The sequence below is a fragment of the Solea senegalensis genome, unplaced genomic scaffold (genome assembly GCF_019176455.1).
Source record: "Solea senegalensis isolate Sse05_10M unplaced genomic scaffold, IFAPA_SoseM_1 scf7180000013836, whole genome shotgun sequence".
Classification (NCBI taxonomy): Eukaryota; Metazoa; Chordata; class Actinopteri; order Pleuronectiformes; family Soleidae; genus Solea; species Solea senegalensis.
The window spans coordinates 19,025-34,734 of NW_025320901.1; the positions used below are offsets into that span (position 1 = coordinate 19,025).

The window sequence follows — 15,710 nt, forward strand, 5'->3', positions numbered from 1 at the left end:
AGGCCAGACCTGTCAACAAGCATTAGGAGTTGTCTCTTTAACTGTTTTACAGACTTCTTCATTTATTAGTGTTGTTTAGGTTTCCTTTCATATGAAACTGTTACAAATGTTTGCTTAGTATAATGTTTCCACTGTGATACATGAGATTATTTAAGATGATGAAAGCCCTGGCTACCTGCCCAACATCAATGTTAAGAAAAGTAATACTGATAGATAATGTTACATGACAGCTTAGACATGGATTGATTCATGTTATATACAACAATAAACTCACCAATCGCTTTATTAGGTACGCCTGTTAAACTGCGCCATGACATAAATATCTAGTCAGCCGATTGCATGGTGGCAACTCAGTGCATTTTAGGATATAAACAAAAATGACCCCCTCGAGTTCAAACATGTGGCAGGGTAGTTGGTGCCAGATGGGCTTGTCTAAGTATTTCAGAAATTTCTGATCTACTGGGATTTTCATGCACAACCATCTTTAGATGGTCCAAAAAAAGAGTACATGTCCAGTGAGTGGGAGTTCTCTGGGCAAACATGATTTGTTGATGCCACAGGTCAGAGACAATGGCCAAACCTTGGATCAGATGGCCTACAGTAGCAGAAAACTACACTGGGTGCCATTCTTTGCCATGTCAGTGGATGTAGATGTTCACAGCTTTCCTGACTGACTGCAAACAAACTAAATAACACTGTAATGACACTGGACCCCCAGTGTACTCGTCCTGTACAATTATGTCATCATGGTCTTCATTAGATGTATTGTAGGAATAAACATGTTTAATTCTTTTTAACTATACAAAAAGTCAATGGTGGGTTAATCATTTGCAAATGTTGTTCTGAAATCTCTCAGTTACAGAAATCCCCTCCATCCAGCAGATTTAGTGAGAGAAAAGTGTAATCAGACAGAAATGATACTGTCCATTTTATGTAAAACTGACTAACAAATGGATTCCACATATTTCTGCCCATCAGTGTCATTTATCTTGGTTAAGAAGGTTCCCAAATTCCATTGTCCTATTCAATTGTAATTCATACAATGGGCCTAACAGTTTCACTACAGAAGAAGGGAACATGTTGTTCTCGCTAATAGGGCTGCAACAAAATTTATTGCCAACTATATTGAAAACAGATAAATTGATTTACTATGTTTTTTACATATATATATATATATATATATATATATATATATATATATATATATATATATATATACAGTGCTTGTAAATAGCTTTACTGTTAATTAAGGACAGAAGCTACATAACACAACTAGGCATACAGTATGTGTTTTCACTGCAACTTTCACATGAGTATAAAATTACTGCTTTTAAAAAAAAACCTTTTAGTTACCTCTTTATGGATTAAGCTTTTCCCATAAGTAACAAGTGAAGGGCCTTGTTTTCAACCATGTTTTACAATGCTAATTTGCTAGGCAATGTTACCTGTACCTAAAACAACTGCTAACATTAGCCACAACTATTATATTAGCTTCTTTATGCTGCCTTCAGGTGCTATCAGTAAGATGAAACTTCCCATTGTGCAAGTACTTTTGTTGTTGGAGCGAAATGGAAAAATGGCTGACACACGTTTCACCCTTACCTGCTTCGTTTTTGAGTAGATAGAACATTAACATTTTGTACACAATCAACAATAAATGAATTATAATAATTATAATAATGGTAATAAGGAATTACTTACCATTCATAACGAATCTTGTCTTATTCTCCGCCATCTTGAAATGCCAAAGGTTATCTCCACTCCGGAACTCATGTATCAAAATGATTTTCCAATTGAAAAGTGGCATTTTGCACATCGGGAAATCGAATTTACAATAATTCCGAAAACAGGTGAAGGCAGCATGAATCTGTGTTCACCGTTGTGCTCGCTAATTAGCCTCATTTCCCTCGTTCTTTCTGCAACTGTGACACAGAAACAACAGCAGAAGGAATTAACTCTCACCAAATCATACAAGATACATAACTCATGGCCACTCATTAATTAATAATGTGTTATTGTCTGAAGTTACACCTGTGCCCTATCAAAAATGGTTGCTGTGCAAACGGCTCAAAGGGTTTTCTGCTGTTTTGTGATTCATTTGTGCTGCTGCCGGTCTCTGTCATATCTCCTTTGAAAAGGAGAAACGGTTCTGGTTAAATAATGGTTAAATTAAAATAAACATTTGGTATCCTAATTTCTGATGCTTTGCTTGGATGAAAAACATAAATCTTTGCAGGTGCCTGCCATCAGTGATGCTTACCTGCATTAGCTGCAGGTGTGGCGGGCTGGACAAAACCATTTTGGTAGGGGGCTGAGAAAAATAAACTAAATGTGCCTCTATAATGGTATTCATGTTTTATGCAAAATTCAGTTGTCCCAATATATTGACACAAACAATTGAGAAATTAAAGAAAAACAAAAGGTAGATTAAAAATAAGCCCTTCATGCCAGTCTTTTCCAGGGATTCCCCTCACTGGAACTCTCAGTAGTTTAATCCCACTTTCCTCCCAACTACAACGCCCCTGTTGGCAAGAATTATTAAAATATTCCTTAACAGATACTAGTTTTGTTTTTCCAAATGCAGTGGGCCAGATGGTATAATGATTGATTTAATTATAGCAAAGTATCTGCCTCTCCCAAGAAAATCATGAGAAAACATGTGGTCTGAAATACCACATGAGGACAAAAGAGAGAAAATATTTAGGCCTACCATTCATCCATCAAATCCCCTAAAGCACGTTCTCTCACACATGCCCAATGTTGAGCAGTGGGAAGACAGCCCATGGTTTTTCTGTCATCTCTTTCAATAATTAAAATCAGTGGATCATGGAGCTCGGTTCCTGTAATGTATGATTTTTTTTATTTTTTTTAGAAAGGGTAATCGGTGGATACATTTCTCTTAGGAGGTGATGTAAAGGCTAAATAGATTCCAGAAAAACCAGGTGAAAGAAGACCACGCTCGAGAAGTTTGTTCTCACTCTCTTAAAAGTCATATTCTTGGCCCTCATACTGCCCACTTCATTTTTCATCATGCACCTCTGACCTTATGTCTGAGAGGGAGTGCAGCATTGCAGCAGTTGCCTGAGACTGGAAAGCTAGACAGAGTCTAAAGTTCGATGTCATCAAATAATTCAGGATCTCTGGCCATTCTCGAAGACCAATTGAGGAATCTACTTACTAGAACATGTCACACAAGCCAGAGCCTTTTTCATAATAGTTGTGACAAATATAGGGAGAAGCCAAAAGCAAAAAAAAACAATATATCATTATTTTAAATAATATATTATGGTAGGTTTGGTGGTTTCCTTTTGAAATGTTCTTTTCCCCTCACTGTATCAGTACAAAACTGTGAAATTGAATAATCCATTTTCTGTAACTCTTTCCATAATGAAAGTGATATATTACATATTATATAAATACCTTTTTTTAATACCCTGCCTTGTATTTTTTTTCTTATTTTAATATTTTAATGATTATTCTATTTCCATATATATGTATATACACATATAGTGTTTTTTCGTATTTTTTATGGCTTATTCTATTAATTAATATTATTATTCTAATATTTTGTCACTTGTCTACCTCTGACCCGTTTGCTAACAAGTGAATGTAAAATCCATATATCAATATGTCTGATCTAATCGGACGAGTCAGCATTTCTTTGCACTCTACAGGACTATTTAAATTTTTTTTACATTACATTACATGTCATTTAGCAGACGCTTTTATCCAAAGCGACTTACAATGGAATTGAGTACAGTCAGCGAGGGGTGGAATCGAACTTGCGACCATTGCGACCATGATGTTTTTCGCACATAGGGTACCGGTCTTAACCACTGAGCCACTCCACCCCCGACTATGATGTCTGATGACTAATAAAGCTAAAATAAGTGAGCTCCAGTGATTAATCTCTTCTTTTGTATATGTAAAGTACTGTGCTTTGGTGTTGGGTTTGTCCCTTTTCCTTTGTGTCACCCATTCAGGCACTACCTTGATAAGTAATGGCACTTTTCCTCGGTTATTAGGTTGTGTAAATAATACCATAATTCTTTCACTGGGTTCACAATGGCTGTGAAAGGATGGAAATGTGTAAAGCTGACCATGGCAGAGCAGTAACACAGCAGGTGCCACGATACTGTGCAGTTCTTAACCATTAATTCTATCTTTTTATCTGGTTAAATTAAAAGTGTCATTTTGATCTGAACAGACAGCACCAAAATATATACATATTTTCTGTCTGTCCATTGAGCCAGAACACTTTGGAAATAACTTTATATTGTCATGAGTATTACTTAATTAAAATATAAACACAGATTTACAGTAGTTTATTAATGATATTTCAAAGGTCTGCTGTGGTGCTGCATTTTCTCACTGCAGTACCCTGACAAGGAGCGGTGACTATTAATATGTCCGGAATATTTTCTCACAAGTCCAACAGCATTTCTTAAAGAGCAAGCATGTACATAATAAAGCCAAAGACAATAAGCAGAGGTGGATGGGAAACTGCAAAGACTGCCGGTTAATAATTTGAATTGGAGATGTTCAATTTTCTGAATATCCACCAAGGACATACTGTATACGAGAGGTTGGCTTGGAGGATTAAGCCTTGTGGTTTCCACAGAGTTAGGCAAAGAGCTTTTTTATATATTTTAAACTACCGGATAAATGTCATCCATGCTTTTTTTTTATGGCATTATAAGGCTTCATGTCAGCTGTTTTCACAGCTGTATTTCTCAGAGCATCAGATTACTGAAATGCATTGTATCTAAAAGTTAAATCTAGTCAATGATGAGTGATGTTGGAGCTACAGGGAAGCGCCAAACCAGGACATGTATGGGACATACAGACATTTTTAAAAAGTAGTTCCATTAATGGATCAACAAATATTATTGCCTGCTTGCTGGACTTACATGATTTTCGAGACAAGCCAACTTAAAACTTAGCAGGTGTGTTGGTGAGGGTCCATATAAGTGCGGTTTCAACTATGACGTTTCTTGGATGAGTGACTGTCAAAGGTCAAACCAACAGAAACGCAGAAAAACAGATGGATATTTAACAGATGGATTATAAACATGGCGGCGCGCGTGAGTGCAGCAGCTTCTCAAGCTCCTACCTCCTACTTCATTTTTCACTTCATGTGTGTTGGAATGACAATAAAGAATCTTGAATCTTGAATTTCTGGATTTATTAATGAGGTCCATGATATGTGCAGAGAAGTGCGAATGCAGTAATTTGCAAAAAAAAAATTGTGAAATGTCTTTTAAAATAAAGTAAAAAAAAAAAAATAGAGAATAAGTGCAAAATATATATGAAAAAAATATGCCTTGCTCAAAATAAGCCACCTTAAAAATTGCAAATCAAATGAGTAGCCCACATCTTCTCAGGAATGCTCAGACGTATCCACAATTTGGCATTTGTTAATCCAAAACGCTTGAAAGAGAAAATATTCATGTGATTAATGTCTTTGAACTCACATCAAATCCCTCCATTGTCTCTAAATTCCTCTGTTGGTAAGTGCTGTTTCTCCCACAGTTAAGAAGACTCTAGAAAATGTGGTCCCTGTTAGACACATCGTCACTCTTTCAAATAAGAAATCAGTCTCACCTGGACTAAATTCCTTCATGGCTACAATCCCATCACTCTTTTCATCATTCATCTGCAAATTCATCTGAGCTGATCCATCACACAAGATCACTTGTGTATAGTGCACATATATATAGGCCATGAGTTGAATTGTAGCGCCCTCACCTGTTCAACAAATGTAATATGTTTTGGAAGGTATTTATTCATGTATTCAGTCTAGACTTCTTACCTTGATGTTTATAAATCTTGTTTGGTTGTGCATATACTTTCAAATTAAACGTAACAACTTAGGTTATTTTATATGTCATATCTCACTGATAGTTCATATATTGTTGTTGTTGTTATAATGTTTTCTTTCTTTAGCAGTGCTTTTTATGACCAAGGTGTAATTGCAGTGTAGTTTGTACAGTGGAGCTTCTGTTGCTCTTAACACAAATCCCACTTGTCACATAAAGGGTTCCCATATCCATCTGAGACCCACATGTTTATCCCGGGATACCAGCTGAGGATAATAAAAGCCAGTGTTTTTGGATGTGAAAGTGAAAGGGAAGGTCTACAAGATGGCAGTGAGACCAGCTATGATGTATGCCTCACAGTGACAGTGGCAGGAGGAGGAGTTGGAGGTGGCAGAGCTGAAGAGAAATTAACACACATTGGAGGGACAGCTCAGGTTGAACAGTTTGGAAATAAATTACATTTGCTCCTTCAGAATTAAGGAATAAGATCAAGAAAAGGTCAAATATATACCGTAACAACAACAACTACTATATGACATAAGTTTGTACTTATTAAGTGATATGTCGTCTAAGTTCTACGACAATAAATTCAACTGAATAATAAATAAAAATGTGTGAATGTAACGTATGTACATAAAAACAGTTAAAGTGACTTTAAAATGTGATTATGCGTTGTAGGAAAAGAGCAGAGGAAATCATCAGAGACTCACTCCAACACACTCACACTCTGCTCAAACACAAACGCTGCAAGTACAACCTGAGGCACAGCAGAGTGGACAGCATCATAACACACAGAACTCGCTTTTTTAACAGCTTTTTCCCAGCCACAGTCAGACTGATGGCAAATCAAAACCACTGAACTCTCTGTTAAATAACCAGACACTACCTCACCTAACCATGTGTAATATTATGTGCAATATTCCTCTCCCTGATAAATGTGCAATGTCAGAACTGTGCAATACACCCCATAATATGCTGTATATCTGTATATATTTTTTTATTTCTCCACATCCACATTTTACTCTGTATAGACTTTAATTTGAGGTCTACTTTTATATTTATATTTATACTTAAGTGTGTTTCTGTCTCTTACAACTGACTCGGAGAACCCGCACAAGATTTCCAATGTGCCTGGACTGTCTGTTTAAAGTTAGTTAGTTTTTTATTAATCCCCTTAGGGAAAGTAGTCATCTGCATTTTGACCCATCCTAGAATTAGGAGCAGTGGGCTGCCACACTGAGTAGCGCCCGGGGAGCATTGGGGGTTGGGTACCTTGCTCAGGGGAACCCCAGAACTTTTTGGCCGGGTGGGGATTTTGAACCGGCGACCCTCTGGTTACAAGTCAAGTTCCCTTTCCACTTGGCCACGGGCTTGTTTAAGCACAAATGGCAAATAAAAACCTTGAACCTTGAACCTTGAACCTTGAACCTTTAAAATGTGATTATGCCATCAAACCTACAGGGATGAATTAAATGCTTTAATGGCAGCAGGCAGGAATGATTTCCTGTGGTGCTCGGTAGTGCAACCTGGTGGGATAAGTCTGTCACTGAAGGAAGTTGGACAAGCACACTATTGAAGGGGTGGGAAGTGTCATCCAGGATGCTGCTATCTTAAGAAACATCCTTCTTAAGTCCCAGTATGCAACAGCAAGGAGGACAGTACTGGCCACCAGAAGACTCATAAAACACCCTGAAGATGTTTGTGAAGAACTGCAACCTCCTCAGAAAGTTGGGGCACTGCTGGTCCCTCATCAGAAACCTTCTGAAGGTGGCAAGACTCTGTCAAGCCACAAGCTGAAGTCTGTGGTGTAGAGGGTGAAGAGGAATGAAGACAGAACTTTCATCTTCTGCGGCCTTGCCTGAGTTAAGTCTCATCAGCTGTCAATATTTTCAGGTGTTCACCACAGAGGTTACAGTCAGGGAGGGCTGTTGTCTCTCTGTGGGATGGAGGGGGGATTATGAGGAGATGGCTTTGACTGGAGGGTGATAACAGATGAGTCAGGGGCAAGAAGATCTGGATCAAGTCAAATCTATCAAAAAACAGATTAATCTCATTCAGTCTGCACGCCTGTGATTCCTCCATTACCAGATGGTCTGAAACCAGGGATGGTTTTCAGAACCCTCTAGATTTTCCTGCATGTTATTTTGCTGAGGTTTGGTCTGCAGCGTCCTCCTATACTCCTCTTTAGCCTCTCTGGTCTTTGTCATCAGTTCCCATTATATTTATATTTATCCTCATTTCCCTCTAAAATGTTTTGTATATTATGTGCTACAAACATACTCTGATGTCTGGTTCGGTGCTGCTGTCCACTGAAAGAAACAATACCTTTACCCTGCAGACATTTTTACATGTCATTGCAGGGAAACCACACATGTGATTAATAACTGTAATAAAAGCTTTGTGCTTGAGCTCCAGGCACTCCTGACACAGTACTGGCTCCTTGGCATGACTTTATGATTCATCTAAATTAAACAGAGCCATCATTATTTTTTATTAGTTAGGCCTGGAGTTTCTTTATTTTGACAAGTTAAAACCATCTGTATAAAAACAATGACACCAACTTGACGTGTTTTTTTTCCTTCCTTGCTGATGCTGCCCTTGTTATGTACTGTTTTCATGTCAGAGAATAATCCAATACCTTTAACGTACGACCTATTGTTGTCTGTTACAGTTGATAATTATTATTCATGCACTATGAAAACAGCCAGTCAAAGAAACTCAACAATGTGATAGAATAGAATAGAAATACTTTATTCATCCCCAAGGGGAAATTGTTTTAACATAGCAACAATACAACACAAACTATAGACATAAAATGTAATGTAAACGTGTACTTATTCTTGAAAATACCACACTTCAGTTTATTTTGAACACTGAACGACTTTAGGATGTTATTGTAGTTTACAAGCAGAGGTGTAAGTAATGGCTTCAAAATCCAAAAAAAATGAAGAAAATCCTCCTGGTGAGAGCGCTGCGGTGCTACAGCTCCACCTGGTGGTCAGAGGTGGCCACTGCGTCAGCTCTGTGTACATGAGCCGGGTTGAAGATGGCGACTGGAGGAGTCCTTCAGAGAGTCAGCGGAGGTTTGGCCCGGGTTACAGGCAGCAGGGCCCGCGGCTGCGGACAGCTCGTCTTCTGGAGCAGGTCAGTGCATCGCACACTGTTTTGTCTCTGAGCCGTATTGTGTTTGTGTGGCTGTTAAATGTGTTTTTTTATCAGTGTTTTTGTGGAGCGGCTGCGATGAGGCTGGGGGAAGCTAGCCCGGTGACTGTTAGCCACTGTGGCCTTCTGCTCTAACTTGATTCGGAAGCTGCATTGTGAGATTGTTTATTCTGGTTGGATTCAATGGGGACATTAAATGTGTTTCGCGTGTGAAAATGAAAGAACTCAGATTTCTGTCATCTTTCGTTCCTGAGCATCTCGACTGCTCAAGGTCAATGATTATCTATCTGTTGACTTGTAGCATCCTCCCTCTAATCAATACGATAACGCTGTGCTACCTGCTCTCAGCAGGTTATGCATAACTTCCAGTGTTTGCACCAGATGTGTTGACATGAGAAAGTCGGATTTTTTTTGTTAAATCATACCTCCCACCTTGTCTACACAACTGTGTAGCCTGTTAATCCCATGCGTGTGCACATGTAATCTGGATTGAAGGATTGGGATGAGATCATGAGGACATTTGTCATGAATGCTTTGTTTTTTTTCTCCTGCCTCCTTCTATTTCTTGTCTTTCCCTTTTCTTTTCTTTTTCTTTTTCTTCTCCTTCTTCTTCTTCTTCTTCTTCTTCTTCTTCTTCTTCTCTGGTAGTTTACAGCAGTCCTAATGTTGCACTACTGCCTTCCTATGCTGTGGTGTTCAACAACAGTTGTCATCTGTAATACTGTATAACTGCCTCCTTCTTGTGCCATTCTTTTCCTTTCCTAGCCTCTTTTTTCCTCCTTCTTTGGTATTTTCTTTCTTCCTCTTCTTTTCCATTGGTGTTTTACAGCAGTTGGTATCCATAATGTTGCACCACTGCCTTCCTTGACCTTTACCTCTTCTTTACCATAGCCTTACGGGCATTTCATTGTTTGAAGGGCATTAGAGGTTCCAATGACAAAGATGGGGGAGAATAATAAAGATTTTAGTCAATACCTTACAAACCAGGTAGTTACATGGGTTAAAAAATAGCTTTTGATTTATTTGTGTGTGTTAGGAGGGGGTTTGCAACATCAAATAGCAGAAACAGAGAGGACAGCTGGTTCAAGTCTCTGTTTGTGAGGAAAGTTGATCCACGCAAAGACGCACACTCCAACCTGCTGACCAAAAATGAGGAAAGTAACCTCTACAAGATTCAGTGTGAGTTGCCTTTTACACATCTGCACTTTTACACCATAATACTATTAAAGGGGTTGTTTTTAAATGTAATCTTTGTTTTTTCCAGTTCATAATGTGAAGCCAGAGTGCCTGGATGCATACAACAAGCTGTGGTAAGTGTTATTTCACGTTGTTGCCCCAGTGTGTTCTCTGTACTTCAGCGGAAGCAGTTGTCTTGACGGTACTACAAGACACTGTAAGTCCAATGAAGTGTGCAGTTGAGTAAAAATAGTCCTGAGGAGTCTATTCCTGTGAGCTGCTCAGTCCTTCACAGACCAACATTGCTCATACCTGAGATGCCTGGAGGCCATCGTGGTGGTGTGGGGACTAAATTAAGACTTGTAACAGTAGACGGAAGACACATGACCTGAAAACATGTCATTGGTTGTTTGAGAATGAGACTCAAATGAAGACACGTGATTAAATGTACAATAAAGCCAATGTTTGCTTCAATTAAAGTTGTTTCTTGTTGATCACAGTGAGGATGTTCTGCCCTCCATCCATGCTGATAAGTACTACCCCTGTGAGCTGGTGGGAACCTGGAATACCTGGTATGGAGAACAAGACCAAGCTGGTAGGATTATTATTAATCTCAACACACAGACATCTGCATTACAACAGAGCTAGGGTATGGTGCAGATGTAGGTGTTGCATTATTGCCGAATTGCCAAATCTAGGGCTTTGAAACTGACTCAAGCAGTGAAGTAGACTATTTTCATAATCTAGTAATTGATTTAAGCAAAATTTTTTTGTTTTCTTTGTTCCTCTATGACATTATGATATGAATAATGATGATAATCATAAGCCCTGGACAGTTCAGTATCGAATTATGGGCTTGATAATGTTCAAACAAACTTATCAGTTCAAGTCAAAAACAATGATAACTGAACACATGTTCAGACTTGAGTACAATCCTTGTGAATTTCCTCTTCTCGCCAGATATTGATCTTTAGTTTTCTGGACATAGTGTTACTTTCACAGAGACAATTACAGAAAACAAAATCTTTATTTTACTCATTGGCTGCTATAGATGTGAATTTGACCAGTGTTCTGAAAATAACTGGGAGCCAATAAGTCCTTGAAAATTAATTTTGCCTCATTTTCCCCTCAGTTCATCTGTGGCGTTACAGAGGTGGATACCCTGCTCTGACAGAGGTGATGAACAAGCTCAAACAGAACAAGGTAAAAACCCAATCTCATCTCAAGCATCTTGTTTGTATCGTGATATTGTAATGCATTAGTTGTGCGATAGCCACCATTTTCTCAAGTAAAGCTTATCGATTGATCGGCAGGAATTCACAGAGTACAGGAAGGCGCGAGGCGAGATGCTGTTGTCCCGCAGGAACCAGCTTCTCCTGGAGTTCAGCTTCTGGAACGAGCCTGTACCCCGAGAAGGTCCTAACATCTATGAGCTCCGGTCCTACCAGCTCAGGGTAAGAACCACAGCCAGGGTTTGTCTTTTCATTGGTGCTGTTGATGATGATGATAATAGTGGCTGAAGTGTGCACTAACTTGTGCCTATTAATATTTATAATCAGCCCTTTTACCGAAAATCCAAATTTTAATCAAACTTTCCTGTCGAGAAAATAAACTAGGATCATGGGTGACACATTACATTGCAAATACAACATATTTCTTATGTAGTCACCTTGGTTATAGTGTGGTAAGGAGATAATATTAAGGTAATGCCATGTATTTTTACAGTAATATGGAGTTTTTATAATGAGTAATACTATAGTAATAACAACACAAAATGTTTGTGAATTAAACTTGAGACTGTTGGTGCTTGTTCATTTGTTGCGTGTACTTCTTAAAAGCTGCTCCTGTACCACAAGGGGCTTCAAGGATAAAAGTCACATGCACAGCAGTTGTTTTCTTGCTCACATTGTCCCACTTAAATTCAATATCTCCCGGTCACATGCTGCACATTACTTAACTTTGTGTGACCTAGAATTGCCTCTGGCTTCACAGAAATGCTGTGTAACATCCCCTGACCCTTTCTCTGTAGTAGGTCATATATGGACAAAAAAACATATTCCTTAGAGGTATGAATCATTCAATACTCACGCTTTGATTAAAAATTGATTTTCGATTCAAATCATTTTTGATTCAAAATTGATTCCGTATGTCGAGCTGCTTCTCTGCGGCTGTGTGCTCAAAAAAGTGTTTGTCGTCATGAAATCAGAGTTGAGTGTTTGCAAGAGTAGGTATTTGGAAAAAAAAGGCTATGAAAACACAAGCAAATCCAAGAAAAATGTTTTCATTTGTTTAAGCTAAACTTGACCACGTTTCCTGGGTATAACCTGAAAAAGTAAAGGGAGTATATGACAAACGTTGGCTCATTTGTAATCATAAAACTGAAGCCTTCATTTTCTGCTATGCTGTAATGATGCAGGTCTTTTGAAATGAAGCAGACCATGCCAAAACTGAAGCAATGCTAGTTTGATTTAGAATCTTTGAGGATAAAATCAGGATTTTTACATTCGTTTTATTTAACTTTATATTTTGGCTGAAAAGCTAAATACCTTTATATACTGTACATTTCTATACATTTCTAAAAGAACACCTTGCTTGTTACAACAGTACTCAACCCAGTGACACAGTATTTTACTTTTGAATTAACAGCAGTCTTTGTCCTACAGTATATGTTTGTCACTCACGCCAGCAGAGAGTGATGGAAAAAGTCGCTCAGTTTTAATTATTGCACTTTATCTTCACAAAGACAAAATACTGTACAAGTCGCAGCTGTACCATTTATTTGTGTTAAAGTGTTTGCTCTGGATGGAAGAAGAACATGTGATAAACATCTGTAGTCTGGATACCCCAGACTCTTATATCTGTTTTATTGTAATAAAAAAACAACATGTTTTCTTCTCTTGCAGCCAGGAACCATGATCGAGTGGGGTAATTACTGGTAAGAGTCTGGATTCACTTGATTCACTGGACTGTAATTACAGAACAGACGCACTCACGGAACGTTTCCCATCCACACTGTCATTAATTAGAGCAGCTCCACAGAGAATCCTTGTTTTTGGACTCTGATGTCGTGCTCTAGAACAAAGATTCAGTCAAAGTGTACGGTTACGTAGGCCGTGTGTAATGAACCTGTTACAACATTGATCTGACACTGCCAACAGGTCAACATTTATCAGCTTGTGCAGCACAGTTAATGATAATTGATTAAACCAAAGACATGAGGCTTTTGCTATAGATTTGTGTTTTTTTCTGATGGCCGAAGTATTTATTTTTCCACTTGCAATTTAATCCAACAAATTACACACATTTGACTGTAAAAAAAAAAAGAAAGACAAAAATCACCTTTGTTTTTGGCAGCTTTTTTGTATTTACATTAACTTTAACACCTGCAGTCATGCACATAATTGAAGGCATTTCCATGTAAATTTGTGGCTTGTGACCTGTGTAATGGTTCATAAATTAACTTAGTTATGTTAAGAAAGCAGACTGAATCCTGTTGTTTAGATTAATTTGAAGTCTGAAGGTGTCATATATCTTATGGTCTTGTTTTTGTTTTCTGCAGGGCCAGAGCTATAGGATACCGCCAACACGACAGAGAAGCCGTGGGAGGGTTTTTCTCACAGATTGGCAACCTCTATATGGTTCATCACCTCTGGGGTACAACACCAACTCTATACAGAACATCCTTTTTAGGGGCAAAATATTGCCCCCCATTGACTATCAGCAGTGTTGTAATGTGTTAACCTTGTTGATCTCAGCTTATAAAGACCTTCAGTCCAGAGAAGACACTAGGAATAAAGCCTGGCAGCACGAAGGTTGGGACGAGGTGGTGTATTATACAGGTGAGTCCATACCGTATAAAATCTTGTTTTAAATGCACATGGTTGTTTAGCTGCAAACTAATTTGTCATTTGTGTAATTTGTCTTAAAGTGAGTGTAAAGCGTTGATAGATATCTCTCCTGGGTCTGTCATGTGTCAAAATGCGTCATTGACCACCTTGGCAAATTTGAATCATTTAAAAAAAAAGTTGCTACTGTATAAGGTTTCAAATCATGTTAAAGTCCACAATATTCTCTACCCGAACACACGCACACCAAATGTTTCTCTGTTTTAGTGAGGACCAAAAACAGCAGTGGGCAGCACTATTTTGTGCCCAGGGAGCAATGGGGGATTGGGTGTTTTGCTCAGGGACACCCTATCTATCTCCAGGCCCTTTCCAGAATCATGAAGAATTTAACCAGTAACCGAGTTCCTTTCCTCTTGGGCTGCCCTGTTTCTTTAGCCTCACAGCAGGAGTCCACTCTTGGTGTCTATGGTGTCGATCTTTAGGAATTTGAAATAAAGCAGCAGAGCTTTTCTTTGTGTTTTTGTTTTGACGTATGACACAAGGACATCTCAGATAGCTTATGAACCAAAGGCAGTAAGTGAATGGGTAAACTGCTGAGGGTTTGAGGGTTTGTTTGAGGAGTTATAGTAGTCGAGCCTTATTTTTAGAGACGCCTAAAATCTTGACTAGAAAAATACCCGTCAGAGACTGTTTCCTGTTTCCTTTTGCATATATAACATGTGACTAGGAGAAACTCGCATACTCGCATATTTCACAAGTTGCAGTATATTGAATTTCCAATAGATTCCACTGAACCTGATCGGTGTCAGGTAGACCTAAAGACATGTTTGTGTTTCATGTTTCCTCAGTTCCACTCATTCAGCATATGGACTCCAGGATTATGATCCCGACAAAGGCGTCCCCACTGAAGTGAAAGGAGAGCCATGAAAACAAGTGGCACCCCCTCAAATGATAACATCCATCCAGAGCCAGGGTTCCAGCTTCCTGTCAGTGCTGCAGGACAACATCCACTCACTTTTCTTCTCTTTACTTCAGGATGCCACTAGGTCAAAGGGGGCAGCCATTTCTACTGTATGTTTCACCTTAAAATAGCCCAAGCCACTCGCTGCCCATGAACAGGCACATTTTGTTCATGTTCTGGAGCAGAGTGAGCAAATTTGGCCAATTTAAACCTCCTGACGGTCGTAACATCCACCGGCTTGTGCCACTTCAAACTGGTCCACAAAGAGAGCTCATCTCTCAGTTCAGAACCAACCAAAGTTACTTGAAGACTAGCGGCTGCATGACGTGCAAGACCAGGTATTTCTGCTGAAGTTTACTGCACAATGCAGTGGCTATTTATTTATTTAATGTAAATTAGAAATAGCTACATTATCCACAGGTTTGCTGAGGAAGCGACAGTCTGACGTCAGTCATGGTGACCTTGCTGAGAGAAGTGACAGAAAGTCTCTGTATATTCATGAAACTGTATCTCTGTGGCAGGTTTGATGTATTAAAGTGTAAACATTAGAATGTTATAATTACAGTATATTATACGGCACATCAAACATCATTTGGGGCAAGCGGTCCTTTCATTTTGCTTTTTCTGGGTGTTCCTAATTTCCCTGCCACAGCAATATCAACACATTGTGCCATGTTTGTAACTATGGCCTCTACCTTTTTTTTTTTCTTGTGATGACTGAATGCTGTTTTTTAAAAATGTGATTTC

At 38.7% G+C, this 15,710-nt stretch overlaps 1 protein-coding gene across 1 annotated transcript; it reads left to right on the forward strand.

Moving 5' to 3' along the window:
• The first annotated feature begins 8,826 nt into the window (after window positions 1-8,826).
• LOC122760612 (protein NipSnap homolog 2-like) lies at window positions 8,827-15,325 on the forward strand. Its single transcript, XM_044015728.1, has 10 exons — window positions 8,827-8,963; window positions 10,018-10,160; window positions 10,246-10,291; window positions 10,658-10,752; window positions 11,290-11,360; window positions 11,471-11,611; window positions 13,061-13,092; window positions 13,717-13,811; window positions 13,913-13,996; window positions 14,851-15,325. Exons 1-10 carry the CDS (start codon window positions 8,866-8,868, stop codon window positions 14,913-14,915), a joined length of 870 nt encoding a protein of 289 aa, XP_043871663.1. The 5' UTR covers window positions 8,827-8,865; the 3' UTR covers window positions 14,916-15,325.
• The last annotated feature ends 385 nt before the right edge of the window (window positions 15,326-15,710 follow it).

What these genes read in the sequence shown, in the direction of transcription:
- LOC122760612 (XM_044015728.1), top strand. Translation starts at nt 8,866, where the DNA reads ATGGCGACTGGAGGAGTCCTTCAGAGAGTCAGCGGAGGTTTGGCCCGG. An exon ending in CAGCTCGTCTTCTGGAGCAG is followed by an intron (nt 8,964 to 10,017) that starts GTCAGTGCATCG and finishes TGTGTGTGTTAG; the next exon opens with GAGGGGGTTTGCAACATCAA. An exon ending in TATGGTTCATCACCTCTGGG is followed by an intron (nt 13,812 to 13,912) that starts GTACAACACCAA and finishes TGTTGATCTCAG; the next exon opens with CTTATAAAGACCTTCAGTCC.